This window comes from Anser anser, assembly GCF_964211835.1.
Source record: "Anser anser genome assembly, chromosome: 3".
In the NCBI taxonomy this organism is placed as follows: domain Eukaryota; kingdom Metazoa; phylum Chordata; class Aves; order Anseriformes; family Anatidae; genus Anser; species Anser anser.
In genome coordinates, this window is record NC_139722.1 from 115,278,298 (window position 1) to 115,304,476 (window position 26,179).

General features: G+C 39.2%; 1 protein-coding gene across 11 annotated transcripts in view; it reads right to left on the reverse strand.

The window, feature by feature from the left end:
- Positions 1–26,179, reverse strand: part of LOC310898026 (uncharacterized protein) — a gene marked incomplete at its 5' end in the record, with an annotated part of 223,633 nt that overhangs the window by 18,708 nt on the left and 178,746 nt on the right. For 6 of the 11 annotated variants that reach the window (XM_083832392.1, XM_083832402.1, XM_083832393.1 and 3 more), the window contains 3 exons: positions 1,502–1,666; positions 3,264–3,332; positions 6,744–6,899. In XM_083832392.1, the coding sequence (XP_083688518.1) occupies positions 6,887–6,899 (13 nt within the window). In that variant the 3' untranslated portion in view covers positions 1,502–1,666; positions 3,264–3,332; positions 6,744–6,886. The other 5 variants (XM_083832398.1, XM_083832395.1, XM_083832399.1 and 2 more) reach the window with 4 other exon arrangements.

The following is a 26,179-nucleotide window of genomic DNA, read 5'->3' on the forward strand; positions in this document are numbered from 1 at the left end:
TCATAGGATAATATTAATCAATGTCTTCTGTAAGCTCCTATGAGCTCTCTCTGTCATTTCTCTAGTAGCCTTCTAGAAAATATTGGAAAGCACATCCACACATATCCTTCAAAACTCAAAACTAATGTTTGATTAAAAAAAGAAAAAAAACAGGAGTTTGCAGAGAAAGAAAGAACTTCTTTGTTTGTTGACAGCAATAAAATGTAACTTGTCACCAGAGTTGATATGCTATATTAATGGCTCTTTTGTGAAACCACAGAGCTGAATGTTATAAATATTGATGTGAGCACACTGCTTCTGGAAGTGTGTGATAGATGAATTTTTTAACGTGAATACAGAATTGTCTTCAGTGTTTGTACAACTTGGAATTCCAATATCCTCTTTTAATTGGAAGCCATTGCACTCACCACCAGGAACAATTTATGCTGCTGATGCTGCAGACAGAGCACGGAAAAATATTCCTACCTACATCTGATAGCCACAGCTGTCAGCATCTGTAAGGAACAAAACTGAGGGACAGATCTCCGAATGAGCTGCAGTGCTACTGTGTGTTGTTGGGCTTCTTCACTTTTTGGTATATAAATGTCCTGATGCTCACAGTGACAGCTTCGTTGCCGTGGTTACTTGTGAGCCAGCCTCTCCTGCTGTCTGAGGAGCCTGGGTCTCCTCTGTACTGGATCTGTCCACATGGGCCTTGCCTTAAACAGCTCAGCAGAGACTGGGGGATCAAACGTCACAAATCAGCATCTGACCCTCAATATGCGTTTATGGGGAAAAGGATGTAACAACGTTCCTCATTCTGCTACAGAGATGAAAAAAAGTATCACCCTACCCTACGAGGCTTTAAAAAATGCTTAAAAATTCCTTCTACATGACCAATGTTCAATTCTTTTGAGGAAGGTGAGGACAGAGAGACTGTCTTTGATGTAAATGCTCAAGTTTCCCTTAAGAGCTCCCATACCAATGTACCACTTAACGTGCACTTCAAACTGCTGCTCCCATATTCAGGGAGCTCAAACTGGTTCTGTCCCAGCACACACTGTGGGGTGACAGGTAAGTGAGGCTTGCTGAAAAAGTGCATGTGCCAAAAGAAGGTCAATTTAAATCCAGGAGAGACAGAGCTAAAAAGGTAATGCATGTGAACAACTAGCACCAGCTGCTGCCATAAAGGGGCTAAATTAAAGAATAAAGAACATTAATTTTAGATAGGATCTAAAGCAATATGGGATTTTCAACACCCCATTGTGCAGAGACTGCATTAGGAAAGAGTAAGAGACTCCTTTTCCTACAGTCCTGTACAGGCACAAGCCTCTCTAAAGTCAGTGGCACTGTCACAAGCCAAAAAAAACACACCCCAAAACCAAAACAAACAAAACAAACAACAAAAAACCCTTATTCAACTTCAAACATTTGAAGAATAGGAGAAGAACAGGAGGGAAGAAACAATTTTCTCCTCACTTTGCAGATCGGACCACGGCGCAGATAGCTGGTCATGACTTACCTTTTTTTCTAACAAGGCCTTCTGCTGAACACCGCAGTGAGCACTTGGAATTGGATGGCAGGGACGGAGATGTACAGCATCATCCAGCAGAGCTGCAGCGTGGTGGCTCTGGCATCAAATACTGGTCCACAGAATGCCCTGATGTGATTTGCATTAGTCCTGTCACTGATGAAAAACAAAGAAAAAAAATTGAAATAAGCCAAGGAGGTGAATATGAGCACTAATTCTGTAGGAAATTCTAAAAAAAACATGAGCAGTTTTGGCCTGTCCAACTGTACTGTATCACAGCAGACTGTGAAGGTCACAACCAATTTTGGGGTCTATGATTACTGCTTTTAAACAGATAAACTCTAGCTTATAATTCAGCAAAGGTAACACACACTGTTTTGAAAAGATAAAAAGCACAATGATAAAAAGGAGTCTTCCATTTGTGAGATGCCATTTCCCAGCTTGCAAGTGGGACACTGAAAGATGAAGTGATTTGGTCAAGTTCATAGGGGAATTTGTAACAGGGCTGGAGACTGAGACCACAACACCTGATTGCTTTGCTGATATTTGAGCTGCAAGAGCAAACGCTCCAACTACAGTGACTTGTAAAAGAGAAGGGATACCAGATCTGTAGCATACAGGGAAAATAAAAGGCAAAATATGTTCCGAAGTATTTACAACATAAGAAATGATAGCAACACATTTCAGGTGTTGATGGGCGTTGGCTTTATATAGGGGCAACATAACTTCTCAGTGATCTGTATTAGGGAGTATGGCTATCAAAATTAACAGATGACACAGACTGAACAGGCTTGCTGTGCAAGGGGATTTAGCACCAAACAAAAGGAAAAATGCAGAACATTAGCCAAAAGTACTTAACAGACAGGAAAGACTATATAAAATGTTTTGGCTTTTCTACATTTGGGACAGAGGAATGTGCTCTGTCCTTAATGTAGAAAGTTAAATACCAGCTACTTCTTTTCATGCTTTAGCTGTAATAACTCACATCATTTACATTTAATGCTAATATAATGCTATACACTAGAGATGGAGACTGTCATGGCATGAGAGAGGCATGGAAAACGAACATGTTCATCACAGTAGAATTTGGAGACTGTGACCAAGATTAGGAACCGTGGTCTGAATGGTTCCACCTTAGCAACAAGAAACACTAGAAAAACTGGTGTCAAACGCAAGAGTCAGTATTGTAATTTCATTGATATCTAAAATATATTCTCCATTTAAGGAAGATACACTTTGAATACTGGGAGGCAGAATCCAACCCTAGTTTAAACGGTAAAGTCCAGTTATTTTGTCTTCTCTGTGGATATTATGAAATATTTGTTGCCCAAAGTGGGTGAATTCGTCTAAGAAGCTGCTATTACTAGTATAAATGGCAAAGTCTTGCTTAACTGCAAGACAAAAGTAAAAAAGTGGCATTTACAGAACAGCAGCAGTAAAGAAAAAGGCACTCCAGTCCAGAAAAATATGAGTTTTCTGAAATTCATCTTCAGGCAATATTATTGAAATGCATATTCAGGACTTAATCCCAGTATGCTGTTCTCCAAATGTTTGTGTAATGTAAGAACAAAAGACCAGAACTGTTAATAGGTGCATACTTTAAAGAAAAGTCTGACTGCAAAGATGTAACAGATAAGTACAGAGGGGAAAATGCCAGAAAACAAACTCCTTGACCTACTTCCCAAACAGAGAAAACAGGCACAATGCAGTGTTTCAAAAATTCAGGAATATTCTGACAAGGACTTACTCTTACCTGCAGCTATCCTCCACCCAGCAGTTGAGCTCTGTGCAGTAAATCTTGGCAGTGTTGTATTGTTCATTTCTACGGTATTCAGATAAAGAAATTAATACATGTTATTCAGACAAAAGCCATGCCACACATTTACAGGAATGTTGTAGATTTGAGAACAGGGCACAGAAGTAAATAAATAGCATAGCCCCTGATGTTACCTCTGCAGCACAGCTCCACAGGCAAACAGACCAACACATTTAACCAACAGCAGCAAGGACAGGAAGACAGATAAACGCGTCTTTATTTCAAAATTTCTTCTGCCTTGCAGGCTGAAACAGCACCTAGGAGCTACAGTTAACTCTGAGAGGCAATCCCCATTGCCCCAGGATTTTATGACTTGGTTTGTCGGTCTTGGAGATGTGGATTTTAATCAGATTCATGATAAGTGAGCACCAAGCTTACTGAGTGGTACAGTAAAACAGCAGCTTTCAGAGCTGGAACCATTAATTCAGCTATGCCAAATTTATATAATATTTAAAACCTAAACGTTTGTTTCCCATAGTTTATCAGTTTGGGGGATAGAATGATGCCGGAAAATGTTCAGTAGGAGACAGCAGGCGCAGTCCAGCAAGGCCTCCATCGTTCTGACTTCCCGTCCCTGAGCCAAGAATTATTTCTTGTAAAATCCCCACAACTCTTCTTTCAGCCGTTGCTTCCTTTGCTCTTCCTGAACCATGAAACTCATATTTTTTTAACAGCGCTACTTTCCAGCAGCTCTCTGGGCAGCTGAAAATGCCAGTCCAAACCACATGGGCTCAAGAGGAAGCCAAATCCTGCCTTCCTGTGGTTTGGGTGGTTGCTCTAACAACCGCTCATTGCAGAGAAAGCTGGGCACCTCTCAATCTCCTACCACCCTACTGTTTTTAAAAACGAAAACCAAAACATTACACAAGTTTCTAAACAATGAGGCAGAATGCATTTTGAGTAATGCTGAGGAAGCCGGCAGAAGCGAGTGAGCAAGCGAGCATACACACCGTGCGGAAAGGAGAGCTCAGATGGTTACTGGTTCAGCCTCTTCAGCTTCAAAATTTATGGCTGTAGACCTCATAAAGATCCTTGTGGCCATCATTCTGTGAAAGTCTTGTTCAGTTCTGATTTATAGGTTGAGTAAATCCAAGCAAAACAGCAGTAAAAGGAATTTGTGGGATAATTTACAGCTTCAGTTTAGGTTAGGCTTTTTGGTAGTTATTTACTTTATACTTTAGATAAAGATTTGTGAGTAGCCAATTACCCAAGGCAGCATGAGTAGCTTTGACAGCTGAGTTCAATGCTTGAGCTACCCTTAGAAAGTATTGCCTTATTTTCTGATAGAAAATGCTACAGTTAAATACAGAGGCCAGAGTCTTTATCTCCTGTGTTAAATGGGGGAAAAAAAACATCAAGATAATCCACATGGAACACAGCGTTTGAGGATAAAAGCTCCCCAGCAGAACAGGGAGAGATCATTACTGTGTAGTTATATAAAGCCAGGGCAACTTTTTTGCTGGCTTTTTTTTTTTTCCTGCGCCAATTTACACGAGCTGAAAAACCACCCCTAAAGAGTTCATTAAACCTCTGTCTCAGTGTATTGCTCCAGGACTTGAGTATTTGTTCACCTGAAAGATTCGTTATTCTCTTAATGCAAAATGGTACCTTGGACTTTAAAACTGGGTGTGACATGTTGGTGTTGCCTGCCTATGTCTTTTCCCCACATTTGAATGCAGTGTTTTATTTGTGCACAACCTGGAAAATTGCAAATGCCTAGCAGGAATATGGCTAGAGCAGAGACACAAACTGGAGGAGGCTGCTCAGCCGCACTTTCTACAGCCCCATTTGCTGTGTGGGCTCTGCTACCTCTCACAATGGAGGGCCTTTTATTGCCAGGTTTATTTCTTTGCTAAAGTCAGGTGAATAATTTACCCTGAGTTTTGATTGATTTTGTGTCTTTTTCAGTTTGAAAGGGAGCAAGAAACCAATTGCAGTTTCTCATTAGAAATAATTTCTACTTAATTCCTACAGCTACTTTGAAAGCAGCTCAAATTCACAATGCTAGATCTCAAACATAAGCCTTGTTGATCAGACACTTTAGTCACAAGCTATCTATCCAGCTGGGTGAGCATAACTGTGCATTTTCCTTGCAGCTGATGCCTGAGCAGACACAAACTATGAAGCTACTGTCTAAATAATCTGCAATACTCAAATACGCATTACTTTTAGGCCACTGATGGAAAAGGCTTTGGCATTACAATTTAATAGCCCTCACAAAGCAACCAGAAAAGTGACATGAGCCCCTACTCCTAGAAAGGGCCACAAATGCCCTAGTTTCATCATCACCTTCCTCCAGCTTTTCTCCCCCTCCTTAGACTGATCCCAAACACTTTCTTGTTGCTGCCACGGTGACTCTTGTCAGCCTGTGATAGCTATAGAAAATAAAAGCTTCAAAACCTTTTAAAGATTCAAATGTTAGGCATCAAGCATATGTGGCTGATAACAAGGAAAGAAGTTATACAGAAACTAGCTTCAATTATTTTGCAAATAATTGTCATGACAATATACATTGGCTGGGCAGACAGTTTGTTGGGAACAGTTCAGTCTGCCACTTGCACATCTTGCTTGATGATCCACAGCCACACAAATACTTTATCGGTGGATATTTAACATCACAGTCATAGCTAAGGTTATACTTCTACACCCATGGTCTGAGATTTCATCCACACTCTAAAGGAATTTCTCTGCTTTTGATTTCACATATGGGCCAAATCCAGAACCAGTATTATGATAAAGTCAGGGAGCTTTTAGAGATGTAGAAGGTGGTAAAATAACACAAATATTATGTCTGCATTTATTTAAAAAAAAAAAAAAAGCTTTCATATGTTCCAAAAGCAGGTCAGTATTCAGACTAGAGCAGGTTCCTGCAAGGAAGAGATTGTGGGAATTCTCATTTTTCGTGGCTATGTGGAAGGACTACTCCTCCCATGACTAGTTTCAAAGAATGCCCTGGCCCTTTGAAGCTTTATTTTTAAAGCTTTTTTTTAAGTTACCTGAACTCTGACAAATTTCACTGAGTCTCTACACAGTATCCACAGTGCACCACCGAAAAATCAGACTCTTAATTATTTCAAGCATTCCTAAGAAAAACTGCATGTTTTTGGCAGAGTCACCATGCTTAACCTTGGGCCTTTAACCCAAGATGCCCCAACGCCACCGCTGCTGAACACACAATTGCATTCCTTCTCACTCATGTGAGTTCTTCTATAATGACGATACGCAGCAACAACAAATGCTCTGCAGACACTACCTGTTTAGCAGCACACCCTGCAAAAAGGCGGGGAGTTACATTCTGGCTAGAGCTAACTGAGCAGCTGTTTTTCAGTTTGATGGTTAAGAAAAAAATCAAAGACTTCCACCCAAATAAAAAAAGGATTCTGTTATGCTCTATTCCATTTTTTCTAAAATACTTACCAAATGTGAGGTGACTTCACCTACATTCAAAATCTTCCACCAGTCCCCAGCAGATGAGCACTGCAAACTCCTGGCATTGACCTGGTTCCTTCTTCAAATTCACTGACCTTGCCCAACCGCCTTTTATCTTGTCTGACTCTTCTCTATGCTTCCACCCTTTGTGCAGAAGAAAAGGAGAAAACATAGGGCCCCACATTAGAACCAGAAAAATAAAAACTGTAAACCAGAAAAGCACACAAACCCCAGATCTAACTGTAGAAATAATATGTTCAACTCAGCTGCATCTTTCTTAAACCTCCTGGATTTGTATTGCAGTGGCACAGTAACCACAGACATCACATAGAAATAATTTTTCTTATGCTTTGGCTATAAACAGAGTGGAAATGTCAAGCTTGTAATAACCTTCTGATGATAAGGAACCAAAAACATTATTAGTTTTAAGCATAACAAAATCCATACACATCTTGAAAAAGAGGAGGCAAAAGTGTTCCTGTGAAGAAAGGTTGCTTGTGAATATTGCTACAGAAAGTGTATTTGCACTGTCCTTGTTACACTGCAATTAATAATAATTTGAAAAAACTTGCTATAATTTATACTGATTATGAACTTCCAAAACTGACCTAATAGCAGTGGAATAGCTCTGGCTGAGATGCCTTACTCACCTGCAATAGTAAATGATGCTAGAAACAGGCAGGTAGCTAAGCACCTGGACAACATTTCTGGCATCACTAAGAAATTTTATTTTGAAAGCTTACTCAAAATTAGAGCTTTTTGTGTTCTTAGGCAGGGGGAGCAGAGGCATTGCACTGTTCAGGGAAGGACAGTTCACCCATTAAAAAAAATAAAGCTCTGGAAGAACCCATGGGTGCCACACTCCTTTGAGCAGGCCTTATCTCAGAGAGTGTGACCTGTGGCATAAAAACATTTTCCTTCCCTTGCCTCTGGATGTTTCAAAAGAAGGCAGGATGTATCCATCTCTTTCATGAAGATGGGAGTAATGTGCATACCAACCAAACCACAATAAAGGAAAGCAAAACAAGCCAGTTATACCAGACAAACCTTTTTTTGATTTGTTTTCAATCTCGGCAGACTCTGACATAGCTTTGTGGTCATGAGGATCGTGATGTTTCCCTTCCAACGTCTATGTGCAAACAAGACCACTCCATGGTTTATTATTGTATATACAAAGTTTAACCTGCCCATTTGCAATCTTTACACGAAACAACCCACTGCACTGTTTAATTCACTTAGTTACAAACAATGTTTGAACACTGATGCAGCTAGATAGAAAAAAGGAGCTATTTAGGATTACCAAATAGAAAAATCACCCCTTTAGCTCCTCTTCCCTATGGTGGAACTAGCTTTAATAAGTAAAGCACTGGGAAGTGTAGCTACCAGTTACTGCCCTAAGAGCAGTAATGGTCACAAGGCTCGGTGCTTACCCAAAGTCTTTTCAATCAGCCCAAGAGATTTTCTAAAAGTTGAGAATTTATACTAGTATCAGTATCATTTCATAGAGCTGAATTCAGTTTACCAACCTACTCCACTCAATGCAGCCCTGTGGAAAAGCCCCTATGGCTCATCAACAGCAGCTTAGAAAAGAAGCCTCAAATGCAGTAACAAGATTGAGACACAGATTCGTAATTACACCCAGGATTTTTCTTGTTGCCATTTTTGTAACTTAGGAGAAAGGTTAAAAGCAAGTGGAAAGGTCTAAGACAGCCATTAGCGCTGCCCTCCAGGAGTTCCTGTTAAGGCTGCTGTCATTCTGAGGAGACGGTGGACATCTTAGCCTCAACATTGATGTTTGGAAGACAAGCAAAATAACAGAAGAGGACAGACAGTTAAGAAACTGCTGAAGGAAGAAATGAGTTTTATATAGCAATGACTGCATTTATCAAGTTCCCTTAAATATTTGTTTACCAGCACTGCCAGTATTTCTCCTGAGTGGTATTGACACTGCTGTCATTAAAAGTTTCAAAAAACTTTACAGAGCACTAAACTATCAGAGTATGTCAAATATAAGAGACAAATAGCACAAAGTGAAATTTCTTTCATTGCCTTTTTTAAAAGAAAAGTTATTGTCTACATCTTCTTATTAATCATAGCAGGAAATTCAAGGAAGTCCATAAATCAAGGAGGAGATACTTAAACCCATTGTATTTAAATACCAGCATTTTTCAGACTTCAGAGTGAACATCAGTTTATTTCTCAAATGCACTGAGTATTTGCAATAATTAAAGGAAGCCACAAATTCTTCATACCAACACATTATATATGAAATAGGAACATACAAATCCAAATAAGAAGGTAAAATTTTCAGTTGAGGAAATAACTGACTTGGAGCAACAGACACACGTTTTAGGTGGCTATTTCATCATTTGCAGTCTTCATATCAAGATGGAAGAATGAGCTCATGGCCTCTATTGTGCCTAAATGTGTTAACTTTGAAGGCTGTTACAGAAGAAGAGGACTCAAAAGCCCCTTAGCACAAGCATCACAGAAAGAAAACCCAGCAGGTTAACAGCCACAAATTGTTTGATGTGGAAAACACTAGATGAGAGCCTAGGATTTTTTATTCAGGTAACTGTCACAGCATTTCCTTCCAGTCTTAAACTCTCCTTTTCCTTCCAAGAGGTTTACAAATCTATTTCAAGTCAGAGTCACTAAAGGTTGAATATTCTTTGTCATATTTTTCTCTCCACTTCTAGAAGAGGCTAATCTGCAAGTGTGTTGGATGAGATTTTTTGCCCCGCTTCTGTCTCTTCCTTGATCTCAGTGAGTGCTGCCCAGGAATCTTGCATTTTTGTACATTTTGAAATTTGCATTTACGTGTTGTCTTTTATGTTGCTGGAAGCAGATCTCCCATCCCTGTGGCAAAACTTTGAGTTTTGATTGCAGTGCTCCAAAAGCAACGCCAGTGCTGCCACTGCAGCAGTGCAGCTATCACATCATGCAGTGGTTCAGCTGGCAGCTAAAGGGGTCCAGATGTCTGCTCCATGCTGCAGGAAATACCCCCCTGAACACTGAAGTTCATGTCGGTATGATACATTTACGTGGACAGTATCTTCTGATCACTTGCTATAGAGATTAATACATTAACGACTAATGGCATTCCTCTGCAGATGCTAAACTGACTTTCAAGTATTTATGATACATTACATGTAAAATTGCCCAATTCAAAGAAGTCAAGAATTTGTGCTACTGTAGAGTAGTAAACTATTGGATTCCATTTGGGGAAGCTCTGCTGTGCTGAAGAAGAGAGAGAAAAAAAAAACAACGTGCTTTTCAAATAAAAGAGAGCTTGACAGATGTGCTTTTAGTCTTTCACATATATTATGACTGGGCATTTTGCTTTGCTTTTCTGTCATTATCCATGGTATTTTATTCAGACATAAACTGCTCATTTTGGAATAGTGAAGTGCAATATTGAAAAGGTTAAGAGACTTCTCTAACTACACCATCCCCATTAGCTTACTATCGGAGCGCTAAGCATGTTATAAATAACACATGATTTAATCCCTGTTCATTTTTGGAAAAACAAAAACAAAAACAAACAATATACTACAAAATAAAAGGAGGGAAGAGAAACACATTTCTGTAAATACATCCAAATACTATAAACTACCTAATCAATAACTTTTGTAATACACTGAGCTGAACAAACAATGGCTAGTGAATAATTTAGTAAGTTTTGGCAGTTTCTACTCCAGAACTGACCATCGGCAGTTTATATTTTCTCCAGCACATTTGTTCTACAAAATTTCTCCTAAATAATTTTTATGAATAACTATCGGTCTTTAGAGCATTCGTGAGCAGTTCATTGTGACTCAGATTAAAACTGAGCTCTTTCAGACAGTTTTAGCTGGGTGTATCAATCATAGTATTATTTCCTTTTCTTGACGTAACACTATGGACCTACTATCTATTTTTCTAATTTGCAATCCATCACCTAATCCAGTGTGATGATCGCTAATCTTTGTGATTTGTGTACTCTGATTTGCAAGTATGTTTAAGGGCATGCTAATCTTTAAACCGGTTAATTACTGTCCTGAATAAAGATAGGTATAATATTTGCTTTAATGAGACAGTGAATTAGTTTTTTTAGGCTATTACGAAGTTATGTTAATTTACAAAGTTACTGCCATCATCTGTCCACTTTCTTCACTCCAATTTAAAATCAAGGGTCTCATTGCAAGCTGGCATTGGTCATTGGTTTAAAGTAGTAAGTGCAGTAAGCAAAGCTGCTGACGTGTGTGTGCATACCCGATTCTGCCATCTGATCACAGCACCTACAGTAACCACTTCACTATGATCTCTGGCAGCGTGGACTGTCATGGATGCAGGGCTTTAACTTTCTACAGCTGAACAGGTGAACAGTCTCTCACACAAGTAACTCCACTGAAATATTCAACAACTCCTTCTTCTGTTTCACCATCACTCTAGTAAAGTCCCATTTATCAGGGACAACAGCAGGTCAACAGCTTGTTGAGTGGGTGGGAAGGGCCCCAAACACCTTAACTGACGTTTTAGGAAGGTAACGTTCTTTGTGCCTCTCTGTAGGATACTAAATCCTTTTTTAAATTGGATCCAAGTCTCTATGGCAGAGGCTCAGCAGCTGGGAAGCCAGCTGAGCATGGCTCAGTACCATGCTGCTTTTTCATCATGTTGCCTTATATAGCCCTATCTCAAGCTCTCCCAGGGATACCACAATAATCTAGTAAAAAAATGCGACAGCGTGAGAGTTCAAAAGACTGCAAGATAACACAGAACTCTGCTTTTATCAATACAAGCACTAAAAGATGTAAAAACGTTCCTTTCCTAATACAACAGAAATTCAACTTGATAAAGATTAAACAGTGTTGGGTCATGGGTCAAGGAGAATACTTCAGGAAAGGAAAGAACAAATTCTTTATCACGTATAAAAACTGAAATTCTCTCCAGATGAATATTCAGAAACTGTGGAATTGAATACCTGAGAATGGATATTGTACAGGTGACTTTTAAGAGGAAGAGAAATATTTGGTTATATTGTCAATGTGCACTTACAGAAATGTGCTACGCTCCAACTGGGGAATTCAGAGTAATGTTACATTTCTAAAACCAGGTAGCTTTTGGCCAACTGTTGTAGTGCTTCTGATCTTCCTCACCACAGAATTGCCATAAACAAATCAAGAATATTTGGACTGTGTAGAACAATAGCTGGAAAAGAATATTGAGTTTTTACTGGACTTCAAAAATCTTATGCTATTTAATCAATAACTTTGTGAGTCGACACTGAACACACAAAATTGGAAACAGAGCTAAATGGCAGTGGGATACTGAGTTTTCTCCTTTAAGTATGAATTCCATTAAGATCAGCAAGGACAAAGAATTTTTCAAAGTGTTTCTTATGTGTAGTAGGCAGAGAGAAATGGAAGAGCCAGCAAGTGGATACCCACATCAGTTAGGGTTGAAACCAGATGTTCCTTAAGGTCCCTTCCAACCCAAACCATTCTGTGATTCTAGTATTGACTTCTTAATTGGCAGCCTCAGCAACGTGATGACCCTTGAGACATAAGAAATATACACATATATACATACACAAATATATACCTCTGCATTACTTTGCAAGTTTCTTGAAGACAAAGCCAATGCCAGTTGATGGACCAGTGCAGGTCAGTCTGTAATACGTACCCCATCTGACATGTCTGAAGAACTCATATTTCTTGACCTGAGGTCCTGGATGTTTTACTGAATGTATCGCTCACATTCAAGACATTTTCATCTGAACAGATTTAAAGAGTCTTTTCTTAGTCCTACAGAACATGTCCAGTGATGTTAATGATGTTATACAAGTGTAAAATAACATAAACAGAACAAAAAAGGAATAACGATTGTTTTGAGAGTGGCCCTTCTTGAAAAATTCCATGATATTTAAATTTTAAAGCCTTAATAGTAATAGAAATTTAAAGACTATTGCCCATTATCAACATCTGAGAAAATACCCAGGCATGGGCACATAAATAGGATCTCTTTTTTATTTGACTTTGTACAATTGTCTCATTGCTACTTTCAGCTTATGTTTTAGTGCATTAGAACATCAAGTGGTTTTTACCCATGGTATGTTTGTTATTGTCTCCAATGATGTGTGAAATGAGACTCACCAAAATTTTCTTCAGTAAACTTGCATTGTTGGAGGATCAAAATATTGACAGCCTGATTTTATAACTGTACCTCAATCTTGTTTCATGCCTTAGGGCTGTCATTTGAATTTTATTTCAGGATTATGTTATGTTATTTATGGCTTTTCTTCTGACTGAAGTTGCCTTTGTACCCTTTTTGCTAGGGCTGGGTGAGATTTTTCAGATTTAGTGTTTTTAAACTTTTTTTTTTTTTTTACTGGAAAATGCCACTGTCTCTAAATCTAAGCTTTCCCCAGATTTGTGCAGTTTTTGAAGGAATCTTGCAGGAGATGGAGCCTGCACTGAAGTGTTTTCTTTAGGTCAAAACCCTTCTGTTTTATGGCAATGAAAATTAAATGGTTGAAGTATTCATTTAAAAGCATCTCTCCTTCCTAAATCTTGTAAACTAAGTTTCAGTGGAGGAGAGGAGAAAAAATGGAACACATTTATTAAACTGAAACAACTGAAATAAGTTAGTATCACAGGGAGGGGTTTTGTTTGTTTGTTTTATGCCCATTTTAGAGCAGAAACAATTTTTCAACAAGCTTTGCTGTTCACACACCAGATGGCTTTATTTTTGCTTTATTTTATTTTCCTCACACACATTTCCACTGCAAGTATTTTGCACATGTCAGCAGGATGTGTAAGCTTTTTATTAACCTGCAAGATATTCAACTATATGCTATCTCATCCTGGCATCTGAACAAAATGGTTAACCAGATGATTCAATGTGTATTCCTATTAGGGAACAGCAGGAACACACAGATTATCCTTATTCAGTAATTACTGTATTTAGAAAAAAAAAAATCTGTTTGCCAAGTAAATACTTTAAAGAGAATTAAGTTCAATTAATAAGATAAAAAGGGGTTTCAGCATTATGTTGAATTCCTGAAATATTTCCAAAGAGTTTTAGTGGGCACTTGATTTTTCATACTTCTGAGGATGCAGTAAGTTTGCAAGGTAGACATCAGTTTGGCTGAGTTCAGCATTGTAGAGAAACTGTTCAGCTTTTGCAGATACATACTACTAGAAAGTACACCATGCATACATGCTTATGTATTTAGTTAACATTTTGAGGACTCTCAGGACCTGTTGGGTTTTTGCTGTCATCCACTTCAGGTGCAGAGCAGAGAGCCACCACACAGCTCTCAAAAATTCTTCTCATTTTCTTTTTGTATTTTGCTTTCTAGAAATATCCAAGGCCAGCAGCAGAAATGCTGTGACAGTTGGTAATGCTTGTTTTTTCCGTCTTCACATGGAGAAACCATTTGAAACTGTCAGAAAATAGCTCACATGCTCTTAAGGACTTGCAGGTATTCTTAGGATTTATTATGTATAAAGCTATGAGAAACCATCAAACGAATCCCTTCATGTATACCATGGTTTAAATTAAACCTATTAAATTACCTTTTAAATTAAAAGAGAGAGGGATACAGTATATTTTACAAAACCCATGGCACTTGTCGGAAAAAAGATTTCTAAGAGGTAGCCAACTATTAAAAACAATAATAATTTGCAGACTTTTTTTGGTCATCACAGTAAGTTAAAGGTTTAATTGCTATTTGGAATACTTTTCTCTCTAAAGGCAGTGTTCATTAAAAAAAGTAATGAAAATCAGTAGATTACTGAAGCTAATCTGAAGCTGGGATGCTACAGTACAAAATCCACTCCTAGCAAGGCTTTTATTTCTATATTCCAATAAAATAATCTGGAATGAGCTCCAGTAATTTCCAAGTTTCCAAAAGGGGCTTTTATTCACTATCATAGTCAAAAGTACATTTTGCTGTATGGCCTGATTTTAACAGTTTATCTTCTTCCAGCTTGCTTTAAAGAGAACGTTTCCTTTCTCTCTCTGCCCTCTCTTGTCCTTTCCTTCCTTCTCTTCTTTCTCTTTTACACCCTTGAACTAAGATTTCTGTGTGTGCAGGCTCCTTTTGTCCTGCCAGGGAAGCTCTGATCAGCAGCTGTAAAAGCTGTCAATCTGTCAGATTAAAACTGATACCAGGGATGTCAAGAACCCCTTTCCCAAGAGTCAACAGAAAGAAATGGATAAAAGTAGATCTAGCAAGAGAGATCACTATGGCTCCATGCAACAGGAGAAAAATCAAAGGGAAGCAAAACCAAAATGCCTGTGTGCCCATCTGCTGCTTTTTGGGGGCGATGTCGGAGAGCAGCAGGCTCGGCTGCAGCCTGGAGGCCCCTCAGCTGGGGCCCCTTATCTCACACACTTCCAGTTGGAGGATTTCAGGCTCCAAAGCAGGGAGACTGGATTGCCAACACCAGTAAACGCAACAATGCTAAGTAATCTTTCTGCAAAGTTCCAGTATCACACAAATAGTCTGTTTTCTCCACACAGTTTAAGCAAAATCTAGTTTACCCAGTTAGATTTTCAACAGTATTTTGAACAACTTCCTAGCTCCAAGGTGAAAATATCAGACACTTTTTTTTTTCTTCTTCACAAGACTGAAGTTTTCAGTGATCACATCCCTGTGCTGCTTCTGTTATTTCACCCTGTTTTGAGACTTTAGTAGATGGTATCTTTTGATTTCTGTTTTGTTTCTGAAGGATGATTTGTTCTAAAGACTTTTGTATCACTGGGGATGGGAAAACAAGGAAATTTTTCCAAGCTCTGCTTATTACAGCCTGATCAATAGCTTTATGCGTCAGCTAAAATTGTCCTCTTGATTAAGCCAAAATATTACCTACTCTCCACTTAAAGCTGTTTCTACATTCCACTTGCAGGATACATTTCAGGATAGTTTTTTTCCACAAGAAGTAACTGCTAATGCAATATATTGGAAGACCTAATTCTGTTGAAAACTGCACAAGTTAAATAATGTTCTCCCTTCTTCAAATAGGTTGAGGTTTTTCTGTTGAGATGTTCTGGAGGGAAGTTACAATTTTGTCAACTTCCCGTAAGAAGTTTAAACTTCCTCAAAGAATTACGTTCTAATCATTTGGGTAGGGTTCAAGAGAATCATGTCATTTTAATTTGCCAGATCTCCTTGGCACAGCAGAGGCCAGTCTGGCAAGCCACGGCATGGTGGTGCTGTGCACTGCCTCAGGTCTCTTTGACACAATCTAGCAGTGGACCTTGAACTGTGAGAAGATTTTGTCTGTTTTTTAAAAAAACAGTTTTTGCTTAGTTTTTCGTAACCTGCCTTCATCATCTTTCTTTCTTTAACATTTTAATCTTTCCAAAAATAACCCAATTTAAGGAAGAAAGATTCTTTTTGTTACTACTGGAGTAAAAAAACAAATAGTCAAATGCCTGTATGTTTTCAAATACAAATCCTCATTCTCTCTCTGTGCTTGTGAAATAACTTCTAAATCTTTAGTAATGAAGGCACAGCCTTTAACCTGATTATAAGCTAGTGTTCCTCCTTACACCTTGTATCTTTCCCTTCCTGTAACTGTGACTGTGTGCAGTCCAAATCTCGGACTGAAGGCCCACTGAATTTCACTGCAAAGAGCACGATGGGCACTCACTCAACGTTGCCTCGTCATTTAAATACGGATCTGGAGAACGGAGTGGTTTTAAAGCAGAAGACTCAGATCTTGTTGCCTCAGCAGTTCTGTTTCTCTTTGACATAAGCAAAGAAGAAACTGACTTTAATGAGACCACTTAATGCCAAAATTGTCACAAGTGCTAATGTTTAATTATCCGATTACATTATTAAGAATTTACTCTATTTTGGAACCACAGTTTGACATTCTTGGAAGATGTATCACCTTCATTAACAGGCAAAGAAAGGCAGAAACCAAGGTAACAAATGAAATCTAATTTGTCACTGATATGTTAATATATTAGCAAACATTTACAGTGTGTCATCTGCCTGCTTCTCTGCGACAGCGAGGAGGTCTAGCTTTTTAACGTGTGTGAACCACGTTGCGCTTTAGACTGTCCGTGCCCTGTGTTACACAGGAGTTTATTGGTGTAGTAACCAATTCATGGTACTATAAAAGAGCATTTATATAGAATGGTGAAGTAGGAGAGCTGGATTTAAAAAAGATCTTAGAAATAACTACATATAAACAGAGGGAGTAAAATAGGCCTCAGAAAGGGTACACGGAGAAGAAACAAGCAGAGTTCATTGTATACAGCAGAATGTTCTCTCAACTGTGACTCAGTCGAGTGAAACAGTTGATACGGGATGGCATACAGATGGCTTTCGGGTTATATTCGCAGGATCAGCAAGTGCCCGGGTGCTCCTCCTTCTCTGGGACTGTGTCACTGACATCTCTGCCTCTGGTTTAAAGACTTTTGACTACGAACCACCTCAAACACATTTCCATCATTACAAAAGTAGAATTAGCCTTGCAAATATTAGTATTGCTACATTAATAGGGGTATTTATACACTGAGCAGAAGAAATGCTGCAGTGAACTGAATACTTCTGTTCCTTGGATGCCCAGTGAAAAGGGATCACTTTTGCTCCCATTTTTAAGGTCTTTGGTTTCTAGGCACATTGCATTGAACACATATTGCACAAGTCTACATCACAGGAAAAATGTGCCTCAAATCTCATTTTAATTTTGTGGTCACTCTCTCTCACTTTTTTCATGTGTTCACCATCTCACAGAACTCATTTCCCCAGCCTGGTGCTGGAGATTGCCTGCCTATAATGAGGCTCAGCCTTCAAAATGTCAAACATAATGAAAAAGAAAAAAGCCATAACGAAATCAGCTGTAGGGACTTTCAAGGGCCTTCTGGTTAAACTTCAGCAAGTCTGCCAGTTCTGCAGCTACAAAGACAAATAGGATCTCTGCCTACATCAGAAGGGCAATTCAACACTACCACAGGATGTGAATAACCCGAGCTGACAGCACATACGCAGCGGAGAGGGCCGTATCTCCAGGTTCCTGTCGCTCACACAAAATGAGCAACAGCCAGCTTGTCAGACTTGGCACCAAAAGGAGTAAAAGCCCCAAATGTGAACATCATGCTGCATACAGGCAAGCATTTCTGATTTGGGCATTGCAGACTATCTATGCAAAAAAAAAAAAGAAAAAAAAAAAAAGAAAGAAAAAAAAAACACAAGATCACCTCGCCAATACATTTGTGGAAATCCTGTAAATTTAATTCCCTTCTCTCCACAGACACAGAGCCGTGAGTCCAGAAGCAGCAATCCCCCGGTCCTTGCTGGCATTAGGCTGGCCGCTCTGGGCAGGCAGAGTGCCCTGGGAGCTCAGAGCTGGGGCGGGAGACATCAGCCCCCATGCATCCACCGCTCCAGCTTCAGGAGCAACAGCAGCTCCTGAAAGTGCTGTGCCGTCCTGCTGGAAGGTAGGCTATACGTAGGTCAATTCGCAAGGTCATAAGGATATTTAGGAGACATGGGTAATAACATCTTGTGAGAGATGCTAAGAACTTGACATGTAACACCGGTGGTACATAGGAGGACTGCAGAACCTCCCCACTTTCTCCACTTCTAGTGATAAAAGACTGTAAATAGCCCAATAAGGCGATTTTCACAGTGAAGCAAAAAGACAGACTTAAATATTTTAAATGAAGCTCTAGAAATGGACAGTCCCTACCATGAACTGAAACACCAGCTGCATTTGATGTTGCATCAGGCTCCACACAGGTGCGGAGCAAGGAAAGCATGCTGCGAAGGATGCAGCATCCCGACCAAAGGGCAGGTAGGCAGAGCACTGGGAGTTATTTAGCAATACTTATCAGCTCTAAATATCCTTGGATATCTTGTCACCTTCACTACAGAATGTCCTTGTGCGTGTGCCATGCTATTTAACATACGATGATTAATTAGCTGGGATGTAAATGGGCAGTGAGTGGAAGAAAAAGCCTTTGAGATGAGGAGACGCTGAGGAGCTGCGTGGTTGTAACATGCTTCAGGTGCCAGTGGGGCAGTGGCTCTGGTGGTGGCTGTGCCCCAGGCTGAACATGCAGTGCATGCGGCTACACGCAGGCGAACGGAAGAGAAGCCCAGTGATTAATAGGATGTGATGTACGCTTGATTGATTTTAGTGCATATTTAGTGCAGTTCTCCCAAATGATTTATCTTAATTTTATATTAGTCATCAATGCATTCAACCTGGCCAGAAAACTGTTATTGGTATTACTTATCATGAAGGAGGCATTTTTTCTATAGGACTGCTAATTTTACATATAATCCATCACTCACAATTAGCCCAGCCTCCCCGCCTTTTGCGGATGCAATTAGTGGCAAACTGCAAGGAAAGCCTCCTCTTATGTCCCCTAGTATCAGCTACAAATGCTCAGCAGCACTCAGCTCCTAACTCTTTGCTGCCTACCAAAATGCTAGCCACTGGCTTATTGAAACTTAGTTATGTGCGTATGCAAATTAAAACAGCGTCTTGAACTTCATTTCAAGCACTGTGGGCAGATTTCACCAAGAACTAATTTAACTGAGAGTTGAGAAAGGAATCCATTGATACAGAAACTCCCTTAAAAGCCAAAATACATTAGCACTGTGTAAAATACCCCTAGATAACCTAGATCAACAATTACGAGAAGCTGAACTGAGCTAACATTTCCTCTTCTATGAAGAGAAAACAGATAAAAGAAGAAAAAGAGGGAGAGATGTGTCGATAGACATCAGTAGGACTAGCACACGTCGCAAGTGCTAAAACTGCTCTAAGGAAAGAAAGTGATCTTACTGTTTGGCTAAAGAGAGGAATTACATAAGTTTCTGGAAAAATTTGCTTTGATTAAAAAAAAGAAAAAGAAAAAAAAAGAAAATGAAAGCTAACATCACAGAAAAAGTGGACAAAAATGTGTCGATTACACTGATGTTAAAATTGCCAATATGTTATCTGGAGCTGACAGTATATTCTGTGTAAACAAAAATTGAGAAGATACTGTGGTAGAGGAAGAGGAACATTGCTTCTAGCCACGGTGTTCTTCTGTAGCCTTCCTGGAACAGTCTCACAGCACAGATTCGGGCTGACGAAGTGGCAAAAGAATGGAAACGTCTCCACAGCCGCCAGGTGACAGGAGCCAGAGCTGCGGCACAGCGCAACACGGGCAAAGTGTCAGCTGCCCTGCCACATAGGGTGTGGGCTGACCATGGGCAGTGGGGACAGGACATGCCGACCACCAAACCCTGAGGGTCTGGGGCACCACAACCCGCTTGGGGCATCTCATCAGTGCAAGAGACTTCCTACTGATGAACTCTGCATTTAAATGGAAAGAAAGAGTGACAATCTAATGCTACTGAGAATGCAAGGGGAGATTTATTTCTGGATTCAGCAGAGCCAAGATTTCATGGCATCTTCTCATGACTGAGAATAAATGTACTCAAACCTCCAGCATTTTCCCGGTATGATGATAATTTCTGGGGTACATTGCTATTCTAAAACCCTACTTCTGGATCCACTTACATCTGAGAATTCAGAAGACAGAACAACACCTACAAGCTAGTCCCATAGACAACATAAAGCTAGATTACTGCTTGCAGCAAAGTATGTATTCAGTAGATATGCTTAAAAAAATAAAGAATTGTGTTATTTTTTCAATAGTTAATATTATGTAAAGGAAAGTTTTGCTGTCGTTATTTGCATTTGCTTCTGAAAGGAGTAAATACTCTTTGATCCTCCATTAAGGAGCAAAACTACACACTAGAATGCTTTTCATGCTGTAACACAAGAGTTTCAACCATTTTTTAATATTGAAAACGATTCTGTTTAATATGTGAGGTCCCCTTCCCCCCAGTAATTAAGCCCACAGAGGCTACCAATAGCTTCTAATGCATACAAGCTTTGGCAACTGCACAGAACACAGATAAAAGGTCATTGTACTCTTTATGAGACGCACTGGGGCCTATTAGAAATGTCAAAGGTGATCAAGTTCAGGCAGTGTCACTCTACGAACAGTGAAACATCTCCGCTCTATGGAGTTTGGAAGCCTAACTTTAAATTAACATGCCCCTGGAATATTTCATGTGTTTATACCAACAAACGGTAAGCAACAGCAATTTGGGTGATTTGCCTGTGTGTCATGAGCACCGCCGTGCAGTAACGCTAAACAAAAAAAACATCAAAGCCTTTCCTGAGCAACTTGCTGATGTATTGATCTCAGGAAGGTTTTACCTGAACCACCTTCAATGGCTTTAATTTCATGTAGCCATAACAAGCACTTTCGGGAATGACACAGTAATGTTTTAGCTTCTAGATGTTAATACTCAGAAGTGAACAGATTTGTTATTATTAGGAAAGGAAAAAAAAATCTTTAAAATGGTGGAAAATATTAAGCAGGAAAATAACTTTTCTGTTTGAGAATAGTTACTTCCAGACAGGAGAAAGGCAAATAGGTATGTCTGCTTACAAATTTTTAAGGAACTTGGAGAAGGCTCCTATTCTCCTATTTTGTGAGAAACATTTATTTTTTTTACTCAAGTGAATCAGCAGAACCACAGCATGTAATACTGGCCAGCAGTGTTGGATATCACCCTCACAAACATAATTTCCTTGCTATATGGGGAATCTCTGCAGATTCCCACTGGTTGAAGACTACCACAACACCTGTTGGTGATAATTGCTGTGCAATGGCAGCAATTAAATGAGTAACTGCATTCATCTTACAAGAACATTTTACCTTCAAAACTCATTTGCAGCTCAGGAGTATTAAACAAATATGAATGACAGAGTGAAAGAAAAATTAATGGAATAAAAGTTGAAGTGAAAAATGGCTGAGAAGGGGCTTTGCAAGACTTGAGGTTTTCAAACTGATGTTATTGATTTTCTTAACCTCTGAGACAGCCTAGTAGTAGCAGTAGCTCATGCTCAATAAAGATGCCCCAAAGGGCTTCACTGCTCTGGTACATCGTGAAATACATTTTGCCGTACATCTCAAGACCAGAACTAATTTCTTTCATGTCAAGCTATCACAATGGGAAAAAAAAAAAGAAAAAAAACAATAAACACCACCACACCAGAAATAAGAATGTGTAATTGCATGCATGATATACACACTAACACTGGCAACAGTGAAATTTTGGATTGGAAAGACCTCAGATTTTTTGTATCAACCCCTCGGTTTCCAGTGACTGTGCCTGTCTCAGATAAAAGCCGCAGTGCTCCCATGGCTAACTTCTGCATTGGTGAGCTATCTTCTAACTACGAAACGTACGCCCTGGGGTAGGTTTGCTGGCGTAACTTCCGGGCAGGCCTTTGCTTGTGAGACAAAGGAGCCTTGAGCATCTGCTATCTCCCACTCAGCAGGTGCTCCCATTTCCAGGGTGAGATACCTCTTAATCTGTTCTTGCTAACATATTCTGAGATGGCTTAAATTGCTTTTTAGGTATGCATTTCCTGTGTCTGCAAGACACGTCCTGACCATTATTTTTATTTTGTAGTTTTTCACTATTTTTCAATGAAAATTTGTTCACCTACCATTACATTTATTGTAAATTACTGTAGAGTTGCCATCACAAAATCATCAACAAAAACCATCAACAAGATGGAATGAACAAATTTGTTTTGACTTATGTTTTCAAAGCACTCTGCAATGAAAGCACTAAACATTTAGGGCTCATCTACAGCAACTGGGGGATGCCAGACTGAAAAATGTAACATGCTTGATTGTGTATAACTGTGTATGAGGATAAGGATATCATATTATCATGAGTTTAATTTAATGTTTTCAAAATTTCTGCATTACATTTCAAAGTATACAAGGATTTTCTGAATACAATATTTTTTTTCTGTCCTCTGAAATTTATCTGAGCTGTTACTCAGTGAAGAAGAATGGCCGCACTATGGAGTTGCTCAGTCACAGATTTCTTCTACATTCAAGTCTAATTTCTTTTCCTCTACCCATTGCACATGAACTGCAACCAAAAAGGTTACTTGATAGAGTTTTTCAAGAGATTAAGTAAATAAATAAATTACGCTGATCTATTAGCTATATGATTCCCTTATTATTTTAACTCCAATACATAAGGCCTGGTTTTACAGGAAATCCACTTGGTCTGTCCCAGTCTAACACACTGGGCAGAGAGATACATGATTCTTAAATGCTGGAGATGGCAGGTGATGTTAGATTGACCCTACACTGAAGATGCAATTTTACATTAAGTTTTGCAGAACTGAGGCGATGAAAAATGAAAGAACTGTAGTTAGAAAAGCTGAATGAAGAACAAACCTCCTTCAAAATTCAGTTCCTTGTATAAACATCAGTATTTTAAGCTAAACGTTTGCAAAACTGTTTTCATCTACTTTTTAAGAAGCTCATTTCCTTGGTGCAATTTGATTAGGTCTTAAATGCACTGCAGAAGCTGTGCATGACCTTTTTGAATATATGTCTGACCCTTACCAGGAAAAGTATACCTAAAAAGTGTTTCCTGTAGCTAGTTCAGTGTTGCCTGCAAAGTTGGTTAGCATTTCTTCACAAAAAATCCTACTCTGGTGAACTTTTTTTTTTATTCCCTGTTTGTTTGTTTTGGAAAATCAGCAACACGTCTGACAGCAGCACAGGTATTTAGGCCCTTAGGATTTTCAGTAAATTGCCCAGCATGGCATATTGTCCTGCTTTGGTGTTTAAATATTTGGTTGCAGGAAGAAAGGAAGGGTTAGCCTATTTACGGCTCAGGGAGGGAATTACTAGGTAGGAAATAGGTAAGAAAACAATGAAGTTATTTACAAAAATCTTAACAATTTTGGATTTTTCTTTCTTTTCAACCGTATCTGCATTTAAGTAACTTTAGGACTTAATTGTAGGAATTAATTTCCTGACCTGCTCAGCTGAAGTGAGAAAGAGAAGAAACACCTTCCAAGAGCTCTCCTCCTAAATTTGTATCGGTAACTGGCCAGGTGCCTTCAACATTTGGTGCCCTCTGCAATACAAACATTCCTGTTTTCTCCATATATTTTTTACATTCCATCCTCAGTCTGGAATGCATTGGTGATTTGGAGAGGCGATTAGGCTGCATTCCTGTTATTTCAAGCAAAGGAATCAATACTAATGCACTCACCTTTATTTCTGAAGTGGCTAAAGAGCTGTAACATTAACTTCAAAATAGGGAGAACGCTTCCTGCATGTGTAAGGACACTGGTAAGAATGGGCTCAAGGTAACAACCCAGCAAGAACTGGTTGCTGAAGTAAATTAATTATTAATCAGGAGCTTGCTTATTTGACAATTTCACAATAAATGAAGACATAGCCAGAAAATCTTTATCAAACCCAGACGCTACTGAAGTCATGTGGAAAAATAAAAGTATACAGTATGGATTTTGTAACCTGAAACAACCAACAAAGAAAACTAATTCAAAACAGAACCTTCTCAAACTCTGAAGTCGCCCTCGCTCCCAACCAGGCACTTCTTTATTTGACACTTGAATGAACTTTGGGCTCAGGTATACTGCTATGGAGAAAACATATTAAAGAGAAAAATGCAGAGGAAAATTCCTTTACTGATGGTATGTGGGCTGGGTTCTGATCCACTGTACCTACAGACAAGTGACAAATAAGTTGCTGTGTGAAATGCATCTGTCAGGTTACACATTTCAGATCAAAGGGCCCAAAGGGGCCAGGGCGACATGGAATATGCTAAGTATTCACAGAAACAAATGCTTTATTTCCATAGTTTCTCACCAGAAGAGCTCCAAGGGCTGCACACTTACTAGTGAATAACCTTTCCTGGAAACCCTTTGTAACTGGTACAGCAGTCACAGAGAGAGACAGCCTGAACCACAGCAGAAGGGAATGTCCTTTATCTGCAGTTTCAGAGTTAAGAACTACCTTATTTCTGAATCTTACCTCTCACAAGATGGTTCACTTATCTATAGATAAAATCCTTGTACTATAAATATCCTCTAAAACCAAATTCCCCTACCGCTGCAGCCTGTGAGACCAGAGTTTGGTCTCAGAAGATCTGCAGACAAATTGATGCACTGATTTTCAGGCTATTTTGCACAGCATTAAGCAACAACTTAGTTGCAGTAATTCCTGTCATTCCTCCCCCCCCCAAAGCTGTTCTACAACATTCTTTTTCTAGACCTCATCACTTTCATTTTCCTCAAGGACTGAGTCTTTTATACAGAGATTTCAGTTGGCTGAAACTATCAAGTTCCTCAGGATAAGAAATTAATAAACATTTAATATTTAAGCAGCTTACAAGCAAAAATTGAGCTCCAGATGTGGCAGCAGTGTTCCAGCTACAGACAATTTTTGAAAATCAAAATGCTAGAACTAGCAAGGTATTAGCTTGTGTTATCTCTATTCGAGGACCAAGTACCTCACTTACAGGATAAATACTGTTAATGATGCCTTCCAACATCTACTTTTTACCCTCAATGAATGCATCCGATTTCAGCATGGAGACTGTAAATCTGATTTGAGAGAACATTAACAGTAAGGGTTTAAGAGAAAGGCAACTCCGAAAGTCAAGCAAAGCCCGAGCAGCAAGTGCTTCAATTATCTCTTCCAGTAAAGCCGATCTGTTTGATCGATGAATCCCCCAGCAGGTGTTCCATATCTGTTTTGTTCTCTCAGGATACACTTTGTTGTGGGTCAGCTCCTGAGAATATCTTTCATGACTCTGCTGAAGCTGAGCACTTAAAGGAGAGATTATGTGCCAGCTGCCTAAATGCAGCACGATGTTACGGACAGGTTGGGAGTTCAGCACTAAGAAATCACATTCTACATGATAATATAGTCTAGAGAGAGAGGCACTATATAAAATATGCATTTACACACAGACATTTCCTTTTCTCTAATAGACACCGTTATCACAGAAGGCCTCTCAAAGTGCAGGTTAAGCAGGAAAAGAGCAGAGGCAAGCCACCATCAGGGCCTTTCCCAGCCTCTACATACACACATCAACACACGGTCAAGCAGTTTCCAAATATGTTTTACCTCCCACTTAGCAGCTGAGAAGTAATCCCCGTAGAAACAAGTTAAACATATATATGTATAATTCCTGCCTGAAATCTTTAAGATCATGGGCCAGTTTGGCCAAATAGACATTTTTTAACATTGATATAGTAGACCTTAAAATCAAAATAATCCTTACGCCCTTTTAATAGAGTGAATACTTTAACAGCAAACATATTCTTAAATTTTAAGAGAAATCAGTGTTATTTCTTCCAAGCCTTTAAGAAGAAGTAAGAAACCTGAAACAAGGACTGTCTGAAAATAAAATATGTGAGTCCTTGTAATCCTCAGCTTTCTTATCTTCAGAAAAAGTACTTATTTACTGGAGATAGCTGGCCGCTCCATCAACATCACTAATCTGTTAACCGTGTGAATGATCAGTAATGTCTGCATTTGAAAGCAATGCTGTTTAGCTG